This window comes from Muscardinus avellanarius, assembly GCF_963383645.1.
Source record: "Muscardinus avellanarius genome assembly, chromosome: 10".
In the NCBI taxonomy this organism is placed as follows: domain Eukaryota; kingdom Metazoa; phylum Chordata; class Mammalia; order Rodentia; family Gliridae; genus Muscardinus; species Muscardinus avellanarius.
This window is the reverse complement of record NC_137796.1, coordinates 104,090,492-104,105,022: the sequence shown is the minus strand read 5'-3', so window position 1 is coordinate 104,105,022 and position 14,531 is coordinate 104,090,492. Positions and strand designations below refer to the sequence as shown.

The 14,531-nt window shown below is 50.4% G+C and overlaps 1 protein-coding gene across 1 annotated transcript in view; it reads left to right on the top strand.

Moving 5' to 3' along the window:
- The window catches only part of CLEC16A (C-type lectin domain containing 16A), a gene marked incomplete at both ends in the record, with an annotated part of 240,689 nt that overhangs the window by 112,725 nt on the left and 113,433 nt on the right, over positions 1-14,531 (top strand). Inside the window, 2 exons of the mRNA XM_080704466.1 lie at positions 6,951-7,001; positions 9,312-9,440. Of these exons, the coding sequence (XP_080560592.1) occupies positions 6,951-7,001; positions 9,312-9,440 (180 nt within the window). The remainder of the gene's footprint in view (positions 1-6,950; positions 7,002-9,311; positions 9,441-14,531) is intronic.

The window sequence follows — 14,531 nt, the reverse complement described above, 5'->3', positions numbered from 1 at the left end:
GGATTATGATGACCAGTCCCGTACACACAAAGGTTATGTCTTCAGGGTATTTTTTGGTTTGGGAGTTTTGGTTTTTGATACTGGGGATTGAACCCAAGGCCATTTTACCTCCAAGCTACACTCCCACCCCTTTTTATATTTTACTTGGAAACAGGGTCTTGTTAAGTTGCTGGAGGCCTCACTAAGTGCCTGAGGCTGGCCTCCAGGAGGGAGGCCTTGAGCAGTCTGCTGTGAGAGACTAGAGAAGACCAGAGCCTTGTGTTTAAGGAGGCTGCCCGAGGCGAGGCTGACCCCTGCTCTGCCCGCAGATGGGAAGATCCGACTGCGATCGCCCGCCTCAGTCTCCCGAGCACTGGTGCTGTGGTATGCATCATCATACCCAGCTAGGGCTCTGTGTGTTTGTCTTTGTTTTTTCTGTGGTGCTGGGGACTGAATCCAGAGGCGCTCAACCTCTGAGCCACACCCCCACCCTATCTTACTATTTTATTTGGAAAGAGAGTCTCACTAAGTTGATACAAGCCTTACTGAGTTGCTGAGGGTGGCTTCTTACCTGTGAGCCTCCTGGCTCAGCTTCCCAAGCACTAGGATCACAGGTGTGTGATCCCAGCTCTCAGCTAGGGTGTTTAAATAGGTTCACCCTAACACTAAACCTGTAATTACTAAGTAAAAATGCCCAATTTTGTAGTCTCCAGAGCAGTATCTCTGAACTTTTCATACTGTATTATTAGCAGAATTTTTGAGGACTCACTTTATGACAATATACCAATTACCTAGTGTTTATGGATTTGTGTGTAAAGTATGAATAAGCATACATGTGTGATTAAATTATGCATGATGAACCTAAGTTCATGAGTCATATGCTAATATATATAAAATTACTTATGAATTACCTGTGGTTTTATATACATGGATATTACTCATATAGAGACTTACTAAAAAAAACCTCATACAGGCCTCAATACTTTTATTAAATTTAGTGAGATTTTGTAAAGGTACTAATATGATTTTCAGAATGTGAAAATTTTGTAGATTTATCTTGAGTTCCAGATTAATTTTAAAATATGTAATGTATTTCATTTCGTTTAGGTAGGTTGTTTTGTTTTGGTTTTTGTTGGTGGTGGTGGGGTTTTTTTTGGTAGCGATGAGAATCAAGCCCAGGACCTCCACGTGCTCGGCAAGCACTCTACCACTGAGCTGCATGCTTTTAGCGGGTTTGGTTAACTCCTAAGGCGTACGTTTTAGTCTGTTAGGGTTGCTATAACAAAACACAGCAGGGTGGCTTAAGAGTGAAGGAGATTTCTTCCTCTGGGTTCTGCTTACTGGGAAGTGCAGGGTGGAAGCAGATTCGGTGTCAGTGAGGGCCTCCGTTCTCGTGGCTGGCACCTGCTCCCTGCGTCCTTGCAGGTAGAAGGACCAAGCAGTACCTGGGTCCTCTTTTGTAAGATCACTGGCCTCGCATGCCAGGGCCCTGCCTAAGACCCCTCATCCTAACACCGTCACCCTGGGGTTAGGGTTCTAGCACAGGTGATGGACATACACATTCAGACCTCACCCCTCGCCATTCTCATCATTAGTCAGCCACGGCGAATTAACCCACGTGTCATGTGATCTAGTAATTTGCTGGTTGTTTTGGGTGTTGGGCCTTCGTATCAGATCTCGCGATATCCTGCTGGTAATGGGTTCCCACCACAGGGCTGAGGCAGAAGGTGTCAGCACCACCATTTTTTTGTTTATTGTGCCTTCATTATTTGTAGTCTCTCATATATGTATGCAGCGTACTGGGATTGAACAAGACCTCCCCGAATTAACACACGCCGGCCTCCAGCCTGCCATCGCCCTGCCTCAGCCTCCTGAGTACTGGGATTACAGGCAGGCGCCACCAAGCCCAGCTCATTGGTACTCTCTTTAAACTGCTATCTCTTTGCAGGAATCCTTTAAGCCACTATCCTTTATTATCCATGTTCATTGAGATAAAACCAGGTCCTGTGATCTGGAAACCCACCTCACCAGGCCCAGTGGACTCTGTCCAGCTGCAGCGGTAGACATGCCCAGATGAGGGTGGCGCCACTGTGGGCCCCCAAGCAGTGGGGAGGAAATCCTAGTTTCCCCTCAGAACACCCCAAACCACATGTGGCCTCTGAGTGGGGACACGCCCCCTCTAGCCAAGCCCCAAAGAAAGCAGAAACCCCACAGTTGCTGCGTTAGTCATCTTCAAACCTCCTTCCAGGATAACAGCTCTAAATTTATTCCTCCCCTTGAAAGCATTTGGATTGCAAAGATAGAAAGGCTGAGGGGCAGACGTTTTCCCAGAGGGTGACCCTTCATTAACAGAAGGAGAGCTGTCCATGGCAGTGCCAACCTAGCCTGCTGGAGGCACTCAGCTCAATTTCCAGCACCGTAAACTCTGTCCCCAATACTGTAAATAAAGTCATAATTTTTAACATTTTTAAACTTTAAGATATGGAATTTTTTTTTATTGGTGCACTGTATTCATACATCATAGTGGGATACAAACTTTTGTAGACATACATGCACACATCGCCCAGTCATCCCCCACCCGATCCCCACCCCATTCTCTCCCCATCCCTCCCTCCCATGCTTGGCTTAGTGGTTGACATCTAGTATTATAGCAATTTATCCAAAATTAAAAATGATAATCTCACATAACAGTTTCATTTGTCTGATACCAAGCTTTTGATGACTTAAAGATAACATTTCAATATTTCTTTTTGCTTTCTTTCTTACCAGAGAATATTTTTTTCTTTTTTTTTAGGTGAAACTATCATATATTTATTTTTCAGAAAAAAATCTATCCTGATATGGAATATGGACTCTAGATACCCAAAACAATCTCGAAGCAAAAACAAAGCTAGAAGATGTATATTTTCTGATTTCAAACCATATAAAGCTACAATAATTGAAACAGTGTAGTACTGTTCTAAAGGCAGATATATAGACCATTGGAGTTAAATACAAGCCTAGAGCTAACTTCTTCCCTATATTGTCAAGTTATTTTTGACAAGGTTTCCACGAACATTTGGTGGTGGAAGTAATAATCTTTTAACTAAATATTGTTGAAACATAATAATTACATGGAAAAGAATAAAATTGGACCCTTACCTAATCCCACATACAAGTATTAACTCAAACTAGATAAAAGACCTAAATATAAATCTTAAGACTATAAACTTTTAGGAGAAAATCTGGGTCATAAAACCTCACAACATTGAAATTGGCAGTGATTTCTTGGATATGATTTCAATGGCACAGGCAACAGAAGAATATACAAACTCCCTAAAAAATAAAAGAAAATATTGTATATCCAAAGACAATGTAAACAGAGTTAAAAGTTACTAATAGAATTGGATAAAATATTTCCAAATGCTATATCTGAAGGTATATTAATATTCCAACTAGAAATCCTAAAAATTAACAACAATAAAGGCAAACAATACAATTTAGAGATAGGTAAAAGACTAACATAAATAATGAATCTCCACAGATAACCAATCTTAGTTGTCTGTTGGATGGAAACTCTTGTTTCTCTGGTTCTGGTGAGTGTTACCTATTTCTTCTTTGTAGTTAATCTCTTTGAGTATTTTCTCTAGCGCTGGTTTTGAAGACATAAATTCCTTCAGTTTCTGTTTGTCATGGAAGCTTCTTATTTCTCCATCTAATTTGATAGAAAGTTTTGCTGGATAGGAAATTTTTGGCTGGAAGTTGTTTTCTTTCAGAGTTTGGAATATGTTACTCCAAGCCCTTCTGGCTCTCATGACTTGGTTTGGGAAGTCTGGAGTGATTCTAATTGGTTTGCCTCTGAATGTCACTTGGCCCTTTGTTTTTGTTGCCTTTAAGATTCTCTGCTTGGCTTCCACATTGGTCATTTTGACAATTATATGGCGTGGGGATCCTCTTCTCGGATCCTGTCTAAAGGGAGTTCTATAAGTTTCCTGGATCTGTGTATCAACCTCTTGCTCTATATTTGGAAAATTTTCTGCTATTACTTCCTTGAAGGGATTGTTGATCCCTTTGGTATCAGTTTCTTTTCCCTCCTCTATTCCAATTATTCTTAGGTTAGCTCTCTTAAGATGGACCCATATTTCTTCAATGTCAGATTCCTGCTGTTGGATATCTTTTTCTAGATTAGAAACTATGCATTCATTTTTGGATTGCTCATCTTCTAAGAGCGAGATTCTGTTCTCCATGTGGTCTAATCGGTTGTTTGTGCTTTGAATTGAGGCCTTTACTTCATTAATTGCATCCTTTATCTCTTTTTGGCTCTCTCTGAGTTCTTTTCGAAGCACCTCTATTATTTCTACAGTTATTTTCCTGATTTGATCTTCTAGAAATCTCTGATTTTCTGTTTTATCAGGTTCTGATGTTGTGGGGTTGTGCACATTCATTACTTCTGTGTTATTCCTCTTTCCCATGATTTCGGAGGTTTGTGCCTTCTCTGGGTTCTTCCCTTGGGTCACTATGGCTTCACTTAAGGTGCTCTGGATCTCGAGTCTGTATTATCTCAGACCCTACTGCTCCTTTACTGGGTTGTATCACAGAGTCTCCGACCCAGGGAGTCGATAGAGGCTGCTTTAAACTATGGGGGGTGCCAGGTTGCACGCTCTCCTATGGTGTGATATCTCTGCCACCACCACTCCCTCACTGGATCAAGTCCCAGGAGGCACAATACTGGGATTTCTCCTCTGTGGCCCGCAATTTGACTCACTGTTCTTGAGTACGTAGATATAGCTGTACTGGACTCGGTGAATTCACTGCTGCTGCCGCCGCCGGTGGCAATATGGCGCCTCTGCCACGCCCTCGGCCATGAGGCTGGCGTATTTTTTCTTCTCTGGTTTTGATTTCTACTCTGAATCCCTGCAGCCTGTGCTGAGCTCAGCCACTGGGAGCTTTAAATGCTGTCTATGCCGAAAGATCCCGCCTGGCTGTTCCGCATCGGCTCACCTCGGCTTGCTGTAGCCGTCCGCTGAGTTCGCCGCTGCCGCCGGCAGTATGACGCTGCTGCCGCGTCCTCGGGCACGTGTGTCTCCTCTGTGGCCCTGAGCTCTGTTCTCAGTCCGCTTTCTCTCTGGAGCCTGGTGGTTTTTTTGTTTTTCTGGTGATGGTGTTTTCTGGCTATGAAAGGCGCTCTTTTTGTGGTAATGGAGATTGGTTGTTAGCGGGACTCTTAAGCCCCGCTTTTCTTGGTCGCCATCTTCCCGGAAGTCCTGGAATTTTTTTTAAATGTGTATGGTACTGGGGGTGGAGCCCAGGGGCTTTCTACCTCAGGGCTATACTCCCAGACCTATTTTATATTTATTTGGAAACAGGGTCTCACTAAGTTGCTGAGAGCCTCACTCAGTAGTTGAGGCTGGCTTCAGACCTGCGCGATCCTCCTGTCTCAGCCTCCCAAGTGCGGGGATTACAAGCGTGCGCCACCACACTCAGCTAAGACATGGAATTTTTAAAACAAACATATAATTTTAAAAATTACGCATGCATATGTCTCAAAAGGTTGTGGGTGTTTTCAGGAGTTATTGTTCTCTGGTGCTACTTATGCCGTGCAAAGGTGTCCAAGTTTATCTCTCATTCTGACAACTAGAAAAATATAAAACAGATCGATACCTTTTCCCATCCTGTCTGTGCATGTGTGTGTGCCAGAGAGACTGAGACTGTTTCAGGGCTTAGCAGATAGGACAGTTCTAGCAGTCCTTGCCCAGTAGAGATTCTACTGACAGCCAGCACTAACATTTCCCCAGCCCTGACTGAGTAGCAGGCTCTGTGCTCTCTGTTTTATGCACATTAACTCATTTCCCCAACATGGGCTGTCAGCATATTTTTTTTCTTTTTTTCTTTTTCTTTTTCTTTTTTCTTTTTTTTTTTTTTTTTTTTTTTTGCCGTCTCACCCTCACAGTGATGCACAGAGGATCTGAGAGGCAAAGCTGGGATCTTGCCCCTGGATTATGTATCTCACACCCGGGTTTGTACACGTCACTCTTTTGGAAGGCACACCTCTGGGCAGTCTCAGACCCTAAGGAACTTCAAGACCCCAAAGGCAAACCAGGTGCAGTGGCTCACGCCTGTAATCCCAGTACTTGGGAGGCTGAGACCAAAGGATGGAAGGTTCATGGCCAACCTCAGCAGCCTCATGAGGGCCTCTGGAACTTCGGTGAGACCCTGTTTCCCAATAAAAAAAAATAAAATAGGCCGGGTGTGGTGGTGCACTTGTAATCCCTGCGCTTGGGAGGTGGAGACAGGAGGATCGCGCAGGTTCGAAGCCAGCCTCACTGGCTTAAGAGACCCTGCTTCCAAATAAAAATATAAAATAGGTCTGGGAGTGTAGCCTGGAGGTAGAAGGGTTTCCAGGAACTCCAGTACAACCAAAAGAAAAAAGAAAAAATAGGGATGACAGTGTAGCTTAGAGGTAGAATGTTCATGGGTTCAATTCCCAGTACCATCCCCCCAAGATCCCAAAAGCTGTCCTCGAGCAAGTGGAACGGGCCATACAATTTCAGCGTTAAACATTCTTAATTATACTCTTCCTTTCAGAGCCGTGGGGCCTCACACTTCTAACATGGTGACTTAACCAGGATTTCCCATTTCTCCAACCAATTTTGACAAACAGATGATGTTGAGCACTTGAAATATCAACCTTTGCTGTTTTAATTACGTCTAATGTTATTTTCGTTGCCGGCTTCCAATTAACTGCATTGACAACAGAAGTCGACCTGCTTGTTTTGGAGAGGAGGAAAGCGTGGAGCGTGCGACTCGATCCCCACTCTCCTCTGACCTGCGTGCTCCCATCCACATGTGTATTTACTTCCTGGTGATTTACGAGAACTCGCTTAGGAGAAACAGATGGCCCCAAACCCGAGCGCTCAAGTTTATAATACTGTGTTTACAGAAAAAAAAAAAAAGTGAACCATCTTCTCTTGCCTCCCTTCCTTTGCTGTTAGGGAGAAGAGGTTTTCCTGGACATGTTTGAAGACGAGTACAGGAGCATGACCGTAAGTGGGCCTGAGCGCACCTGAGTCGGGCGCTGCGCGGGCCCACCCTGAGTGCCGGGGACCTGGGAAAGGGAATGAGAATGGAGCCTTCGGATCCACCACCGCAGACATTTCACATCACACTCGCTTGCCCTGAAGTGGACTGTGCCTGTAATGGGGTCAGGAAAGTTCACTTTGGTATAAATAGCTGGGGAGCGAGGCTTTTTATTGGAGGCTGATTCCATAGCATGGGGCGTAAAGCACAGTCTATGCATTAAATCTGCTCCTCTTCACATCAGTCAAAGGGAAGAGCTACGCCATTGGCTCCTCTCTGCTGACGAGGACCCTGGGAGTTGGAGGGCCCAGGGCTGCCCAAGTCTGTCCCGCCTGTTAGTGGCAGAGTCAGGCTTCCACGGCAGAGCATTCTCCTCCCGTCCCCGTGGCTCCTGCGGCCTCCTCTTCCACTCTGCCGGAGCATGCCCACGCTGGGTGCCAGCAGGCCTTCCTCTCCCTCCCGCAGGCAGCACCAGGCGGCAGCAGGCTCTACGCTCAACAGCTCTGTCTTTGCCTTTCCAGCATGGGCCCCTGAGCGGGCACTCAGTAAATACACGATAAATTAGCCTTTGCATGGACATTATTCACCGAGGCATGCAGTGATTTGGAAGGTTGATAATAAACCTAAGTGTTTAAAATGTCAAAAAGAAAGTCAAGCCGGGCGTGGTGGTGCCCACGAGTGCTCCCGGTACCTGGGGGAGGCTAAAATAGGAGGATTGCAGGTTCAAAGCCAGCCTCAGCCACTTAGCAGCACCCTGTTTGAAAATGAAAAGTAAAGCCGGGCGTGGTGGCGCATGCTTGTAATCCCCGCGCTTGGGAGGCGGAGACAGGAGGATCGCGCAGGTTCGAAGCCAGCCGCGCTGGCGTAAGAGACCCTGTTTCAAAAATATAAAATAGGTCTGGGAGTGTAGCCCAGAGGTAGAAGGGCTTCCAGGAACCCCAGTACCACCAAAAAAAAAAAAAAAGAAAAGAAAATGAAAAGTAAAACAGGGCTGGGGGTGTAGCTTAGAGGTAGAAGGCCCCTGGGTTCAGTCTCCAGTACCACAAAAGAAAAAGAAGAAAAGAAAAGTCATTGGATCTAAGTGTCTCTGTGCGCTCCGTCAGGACAGCAGGGCCCTTACCACTGTCCTGCCTCTGCGTGTCTATGGCCCCTCGGAGCCTTCCTAAGGCTCCAGCAGTGCCCAGCAGCACCCCACAGCCAGGCTCCTTGCGACGCATGGGCTTCCATGACTGTGCCTCGCTCCTATTGACACACACCCCTGCCGTCCTCCAGCAGCTCGGACTCTGCTCCTCAGGCCAGTGATCAGAAGGGAATGGATTTGGTAGCTAGTTGCCATTTTGTCTTCCCCCTGACTCTCCTGTCTACCGTGCAGTTCTCCACAGTGTGGCTCCCTGTCTGGAAATGTAAAGTCCATGGCACCTGTGCTGTGGAGACGCTCGGGCCAAGCGCGGCTCCAGGTCCTGTTGGCTTGCTAACCGTGACTTTGGGCAGGTTGCTTGAAGGCCAAGCCTTGATTGTTTTCATCTGTACAATGGAGTCCATACCGTGGAGCTGCCCGGGCTGGGTGTGAAATACCCCAAAAAATGCCTCCTGCAAGTCCTTGCACAAAAACTACTCACTTCCTCTCCCTCCCGCCCTCGAGGGCTTCCTTCATGGTGTGGCCTGCACAGTGCCTGACATTCTAGAGAAAGACGAAGGTGGCACACGGGGCCCCTGGAGCTGAAGTGAGTCCTTACCTCGGCCTTCTGAGCAGAGGAGCTGGCGCAGCTCCCTGGATGCTGTCACAGTGCTGGCGGAGGCACCCCAAAGCCAGGCCTGGGCCGGCCGCGCACCTCTGGCTTAATGCTAATGGCCTCTGTGTGAGGGCCTGGCAGTCCAGCTCCCCAGGGCAGGCCGGAAGGGCCCGGAGTGGAGCACAGGAGGCCGTGAGGGAGCAAGCGGGCTGAGGAGCCGCTGCCTGAAGGCCAGGGCCTGGGAGGCCCAGGGAGGATACAGGGATTTGGGGTGGGAGGCTGCAGCCTCTGGAGGAAAAACATGTAGTCTCCAAAGGCCGGCAGCCCATACAGTGGCTCCTTGACGTCAACTAAAGGAAAACTAAAGGCAACTTAGAAAACAGAAAAAAGCGCACAGCTCACACATCTTCCCTGGAAGCAGAGGCTCGGTCCAGGTCCAGGGCTGACAAGATGGGTTGGCATTGTACTAGAGACTGTGGAGCCCGCCCCACTGCCTTCCCCTCGGGGGCCCCTTGCTGAGGCTTCCTGTGATGTCTCTCCTAGATGAAGCCCATGAACGTGGAGTATCTCATGATGGACGCCTCCATCCTGCTGCCCCCGACAGGCACGCCACTGACGGGCATTGACTTCGTGAAGCGACTGCCGTGTGGCGCCGTGGAGAAGACCCGGCGGGTGAGCACGCGGGTGGGGGTCTGCCTCCCCAGGGCCGCCCCTCATCCCCAAGGCAGCCTCACCAGGACCCCTCCCAGGCTCTGGGGTGGGGGCGGGGTCCTTGATCAAAGCCAATACGTGGGAGTACCTCCCCCACACACCTGCCACTGGGCGTGGCTTCCCAAAGCCTGCCACCCTTGGAGAGTGGGGATTGGGTTTCCATCTTCGCCCTTGGAGAGTTGGGTCAGCTGCAGGCAAGCCGCCTTTGTCGGAGCCAAGCTCAGCTCAAGCCCTGAGCTCCAGGAACAGAAGTCAGGGGGCTGGGCTTCTGCGAACCCCGGGCGAGTGGGGAGCAGCCGGTGCAGGTGAGGCTGGTGTGAGGCCTTAGCCCTGGGTGCTCCGGACCCCAGAGATGGCGTGATGTTAAGGTATCTGGCTGATCTCGGGGCGAGGCTCACGCAAGTGAAATTGTGATTCTTGCCGGCCTGCGGGAGAGGCGTGCCGAGAGCTGATTAGTTCTCAGAAGCAGCTGCGTGTGCTTCCGTTATCTGCGCTGGCTTGCTGAGGCGCCCGGCGCTCTAGGAAGCAGTCGCTCAGGTCTCTTCAGGGTATTTTATCTCCTGCGTACAATCGCAGTTTCTTTCTTAGAAAGCACCAGAGCTTTTCCTAGAAAATCATTCCCTGGAGACGTGAGTGTCAGTGGATAATTTAGAGGAATTCGTTGCACACGGCTCTGGTTATCAGCCCACGTGTTCTGAGTTCGTGTGCGCACACCCAGAGCGGCAGAGGTGTTTCACTTTGGGCTTCTGCTTATGTGCCCCAGACAAGAAGATCGCCCCCTTCCTCCACCCGCTGGCTTTGCCTCGCATTCCGGAGTGCGGAGGAAGTGGGGCCCATGTGTCTTGAGTCAATCAATCCACATTCCCAACTGTCTGGGCAAAGCCACAGACCTGACCGCAGGACCCACCCCGTGCGAGCCACTGACTCCTGCCTTCCACACACACTGGCAGCCGCTGGCCAGGCCCACGGTCTTGGTGGGGCACCGTTTGCACTGCGTCTTGGCTGTAGCTTTCTCTGGAAAGCAGGCATCAAGTCAGCACGTCCTTGAGGCCAGCGGCTCTCCCTCGGCGGGCCTAGGGGATGCTCCCTTACACTGTTCAGCAGGACCGCACACCCACTGGGGCCGCAGGGCCTCGGGACCAGAGGGCCTGGACACAGAGCTGCTGCCTGGGGGCCCTCTGCTCCCCGTGGTCCTTAGAGATTGAACACAGGGGTGTTCTGCCGCTGAGCTACATCCTGGTCCTTTTTGGCATTTTATTTTGAAGCAAGGCCTCGCTGTGTTGCTGAGGCTGGCCTGTGCCCTTGTCTGAGACTCCCCAGTACTGGGATCATGGGTGCGCATCACCGTACGCGGCCCCCTTTGGCTCTCAATCTTCAGTTTTTCTCTTACCGCTCATGAGTGTAGGTCCTTTGTTGTAAAGTGGCTCCTTTGTACATGGATTTCTTTGTTTAATTTCACCCCCACTGTAGGAGGGGGACACTGCTGTCACCCCGTTTCACGGAGGCAGTGAGGCGGGCAGCTTGCTCCCAGTCCTCCAGGTAGTCAGGGGCCACAAGCGGCCCAGGCAGCGTGGCCCCCGGGCCCGTCAGCCCCGCAGCCACAGCGTCCTATGGCAGCTGGCATCATGCCCACCAGCCCTCGCTGGGCTGTATACAGGGGCCTCAGAAATGGCCCAGCTCCCAAGGAGGCAGTCAGTGCAGACTGGAAACAGCGCAGTCACCTCTGTCCTCGTCCACGTGGCAGGGTGGGGAGGCAGGCCCACCTTCCCCACGGTGCGGGAGTGGCCCGGAGACACCTTTCGGCCTCAGGCAGCTGCAGCTCAGGGCCCAGGGAGGGTGGGGAGGCCAGGGCTGTGGGCGCTGTCAGGAGCCAGGCCACGAGGCTGTGGACCGGCACCTAACACTGCTTCATGACTTCATGCCGTGCTGGGTCAGGGGCAGATGCTCCTACCACAGAACAGAAATGGGAGACATTCAAGGGAGAGCGGTCAGGCCACTGTCTCTGCACCTACCATGCAGAGCGCGGCGGCCTCTCCAAGTCTCTGTGGAGGCCCGGTGGAAGGCACGTACACAGGACCACCGGCGGGTCCTTGGTGGTCGCGGCTCTTCTCTTTCTTCAGGGCTCACTTAGCTGCAAGTGCCCAGGGCCCCTCCCTCCCCGTGGAGCACACGCAGGGCTGACTGCAGCAGCGGGGTGTCTGGGCCTCCCTGGGGCCTCCTGTTAAGCCTCTCTATGTTTAACACTTTACAAAAGTGAGTGCAGGGTTCCAGAGTTCAGTGGTAGCAGAATGCTATTAAAATAGGGCAGACCTCTCGGAGTGCAGCCACCCACTTAAAAAAGCTTCCTTTTGTGACTTCAAGAACCAGCTACTGAAGGGAGCGAGGGCCACGCACCTCAGCCCAGTAGCTGTGGCCAGGCCGCCGTCTAAAACCATCCGGAGGCTTGGCTCCTCAAGTCCATTTCAGAAATCAGAACACAGCAGTGTGCTTTGAGTTTGAACTAAAGGAAGTGTATGGTTTAGCAAGCAATTGAGGGCTTATGTGGTCTCTTTCAAGCTTTTTTGCTTGTATCCAAACAACATTCCATCTCATCCCATTCAATGGCTTCCCCTGTCTCTTGGTCGCTCTTTCTTCCTTCTTTAATTTTTAGGAAGCTGTCCTTTTCAGGAATCCCCCCCCCCACTTCTTTATTTTCATTAAGGATTTTTCAGAGAAGTTCAAACCAGCCCTGACTGGTCAATCACTCCTAACTTGTAAAATATCCACTCATACATTCATCAAAGAGCTGCTGGGAGCTGGGCACAGTGGCACAGGCCTGTAATCCCAGTACCTGGGAGGCTGAGACAGGAAGGAGGATCATGAATTTGGGGCGGCCTCAGCAACTTAGCAGGGCCCTCGTGAACTTAGACCCTGTTTCAAAATAGGGCTGAGGATACAGCTCAGAGGTAGAATGCCCTGGGTTCAATCCCAAATACAAAAAAGGGGGACAGGTCCTGTATCCCAGGTGCTGGGCTATACCGGGAGGTGCAGAGTGACCAGAACAGATGTCCGCCCGTGCTGCCTGGACTCTTCTCTCTTTACCTGAGGAGCAGGCTCGATAGCTGCCTGCAGTCGGGACTCTGCCGCGGCCCGGGCCACACGCTCCTATGGTCCTGCTCTAGATGGAGCAGGGAGAGCTGCTCTGCGGAGCGACCTCTGAGCACGGCGCCTGAGGTGTATTAAAGGCGACGCTCCCCGGCAGGAAGCAGCCCGTGCAGCGTCCCGAGATGCGCAGGAGTGTGGTGTGTTCCAGGAGCCGGACCGGAGCAGAGCCCGTGACCGGGAGGCGGGGAGGGGACTGGAGAGGGGAGTGGCCGGGCTTGGCAGGCCGCAGGAAGGCATCTGGCAACGGAGTCGCTCGCCCTCTCGCACTTTAGAAACGACACCATTTATTCTTTCTTTGGCACATATGTTGAGCCTTTTCTAGGCTCCAGGCATTGTGTGAGATGCAAGGAATATATAGACCAAAGCAGCAAGGCTGCAGCCGGCCACGCCACTTGGAAGGCACGTGCCTGTTGAAGTAGGGCTCACAAGCACTTGGAGTCTGACCAGACACACCCAGGTGTGGGTCTTGCCGGAGCCACTCACCGGAGCCACTCCCTGTGCAGGGGCAGCAGAGAGGTCGTTGAGAAAGAGTGCAGCCAGGCGTGGTGGCGCACACTTGTAACCCCAGTACTCGGAGGCTGAGACAGGAGGATGGCAGGTTCACAGCCAGCCTCAGCTACTTAGGCCCTCTGGAGCTTAGTGAGACCCTGTTTCAAAATAAAGAATAAAAATTAGGGCTGAGGGTGTAGGTCAGAGGTAGAATACCCCTGGGTTCAAAAGAGAAGGAAGGAAGGAAGGAAGGAAGGAAGGGAAAATAAGAAAGAAATGCAGGTTAACCAAGCATGGTGGCACATGCCTATAATCCTAGTACTAGGGAGGCTGAGACAGAAGGATTGCAAGTTTGAGGCCAGCCTTAGCAACTCAGCCAGACCCGCAGCAACTTAGCAAGAGATCCTGTATCAAAATAAAAAAGGGCTGGGGGCAGGGGGAGGATATAGCTCAGAGGTAGAAAATCCCTGAGCTCAATCTCCAGTACCAAGAAATAAAGAGTGCCAGTGCACGAGTGAGACCACCGCTGGTCTAGTCCCAGCTCCAGCCGCGCTCCCTGCGCAGGTCACTTACCTCCTGGAGCCTGCGGTTCCTCCGAGCGCTCCTGCCCCTCGGCTCTTGTTCACAATAATGAGCGCTCTGCTGCCTGCAGGCTGTGCGCACTCGGCATTGCTAAAGAGTGGCAGAGCTCCGTGGCGAAGGGCGTGGCCTGCAGCTTAGTGCGGAGGAGAAGAGAGCTCCTAATAGACTTCCGGATGAATGATCAAGATCTGAATCGAAGCCCTAGCCATCTTCACACAGTAACCTTGGAGACCATTAGGAAATAAGTGTATTTGAGCTAGGTTTTGTCTCCACATCCTGTCTCCCTGTTCCCTTGTAAACCCCAAGGACTTTTTTTTTATCACTCTTGACCTTGAGGAAATGGGACATTTTGCCTTTCACTTGGGCTGTGCATTGCACGCGAAGGGACCGGTGCAGCTCAACATTTTGCAAGTGAGGGGAGCGTGCCACGATTCCATCACTCTAATGACTGACTCCTGGACCTTTATTGTCTCTTCCGTCTTTGTTTGCATTCACAGCCTCTTGTAGCACAAGAAGTTTTCTTCTGTTTGTTGTTTTTGGTTTTGTTTTGCTTTGCTTTGCTTTTGTGGTGCTAGGGATGGAGCCCAGGGCTTTGTGTGTTGTGCTGCCAGGCAGCGCTTTCTCCACCACTGAGCTCCATCCCCAACCCGTAGTATGTTTGTAATAAGCTGGGTTTTTGTGTGTGTTGGAGATTGAACCCAGGGGCATTCTACCCCAGGCCTGTTTTATTTTTTATTTTGAAACAGGCTCTCTCCCTAGGTTGCTGACAGTCTCACTAAGTTCAAGGGTCCTCGAACCTACGATCCTCCTGCCTCCGCCTCCCAAGTGCTGGGGTCG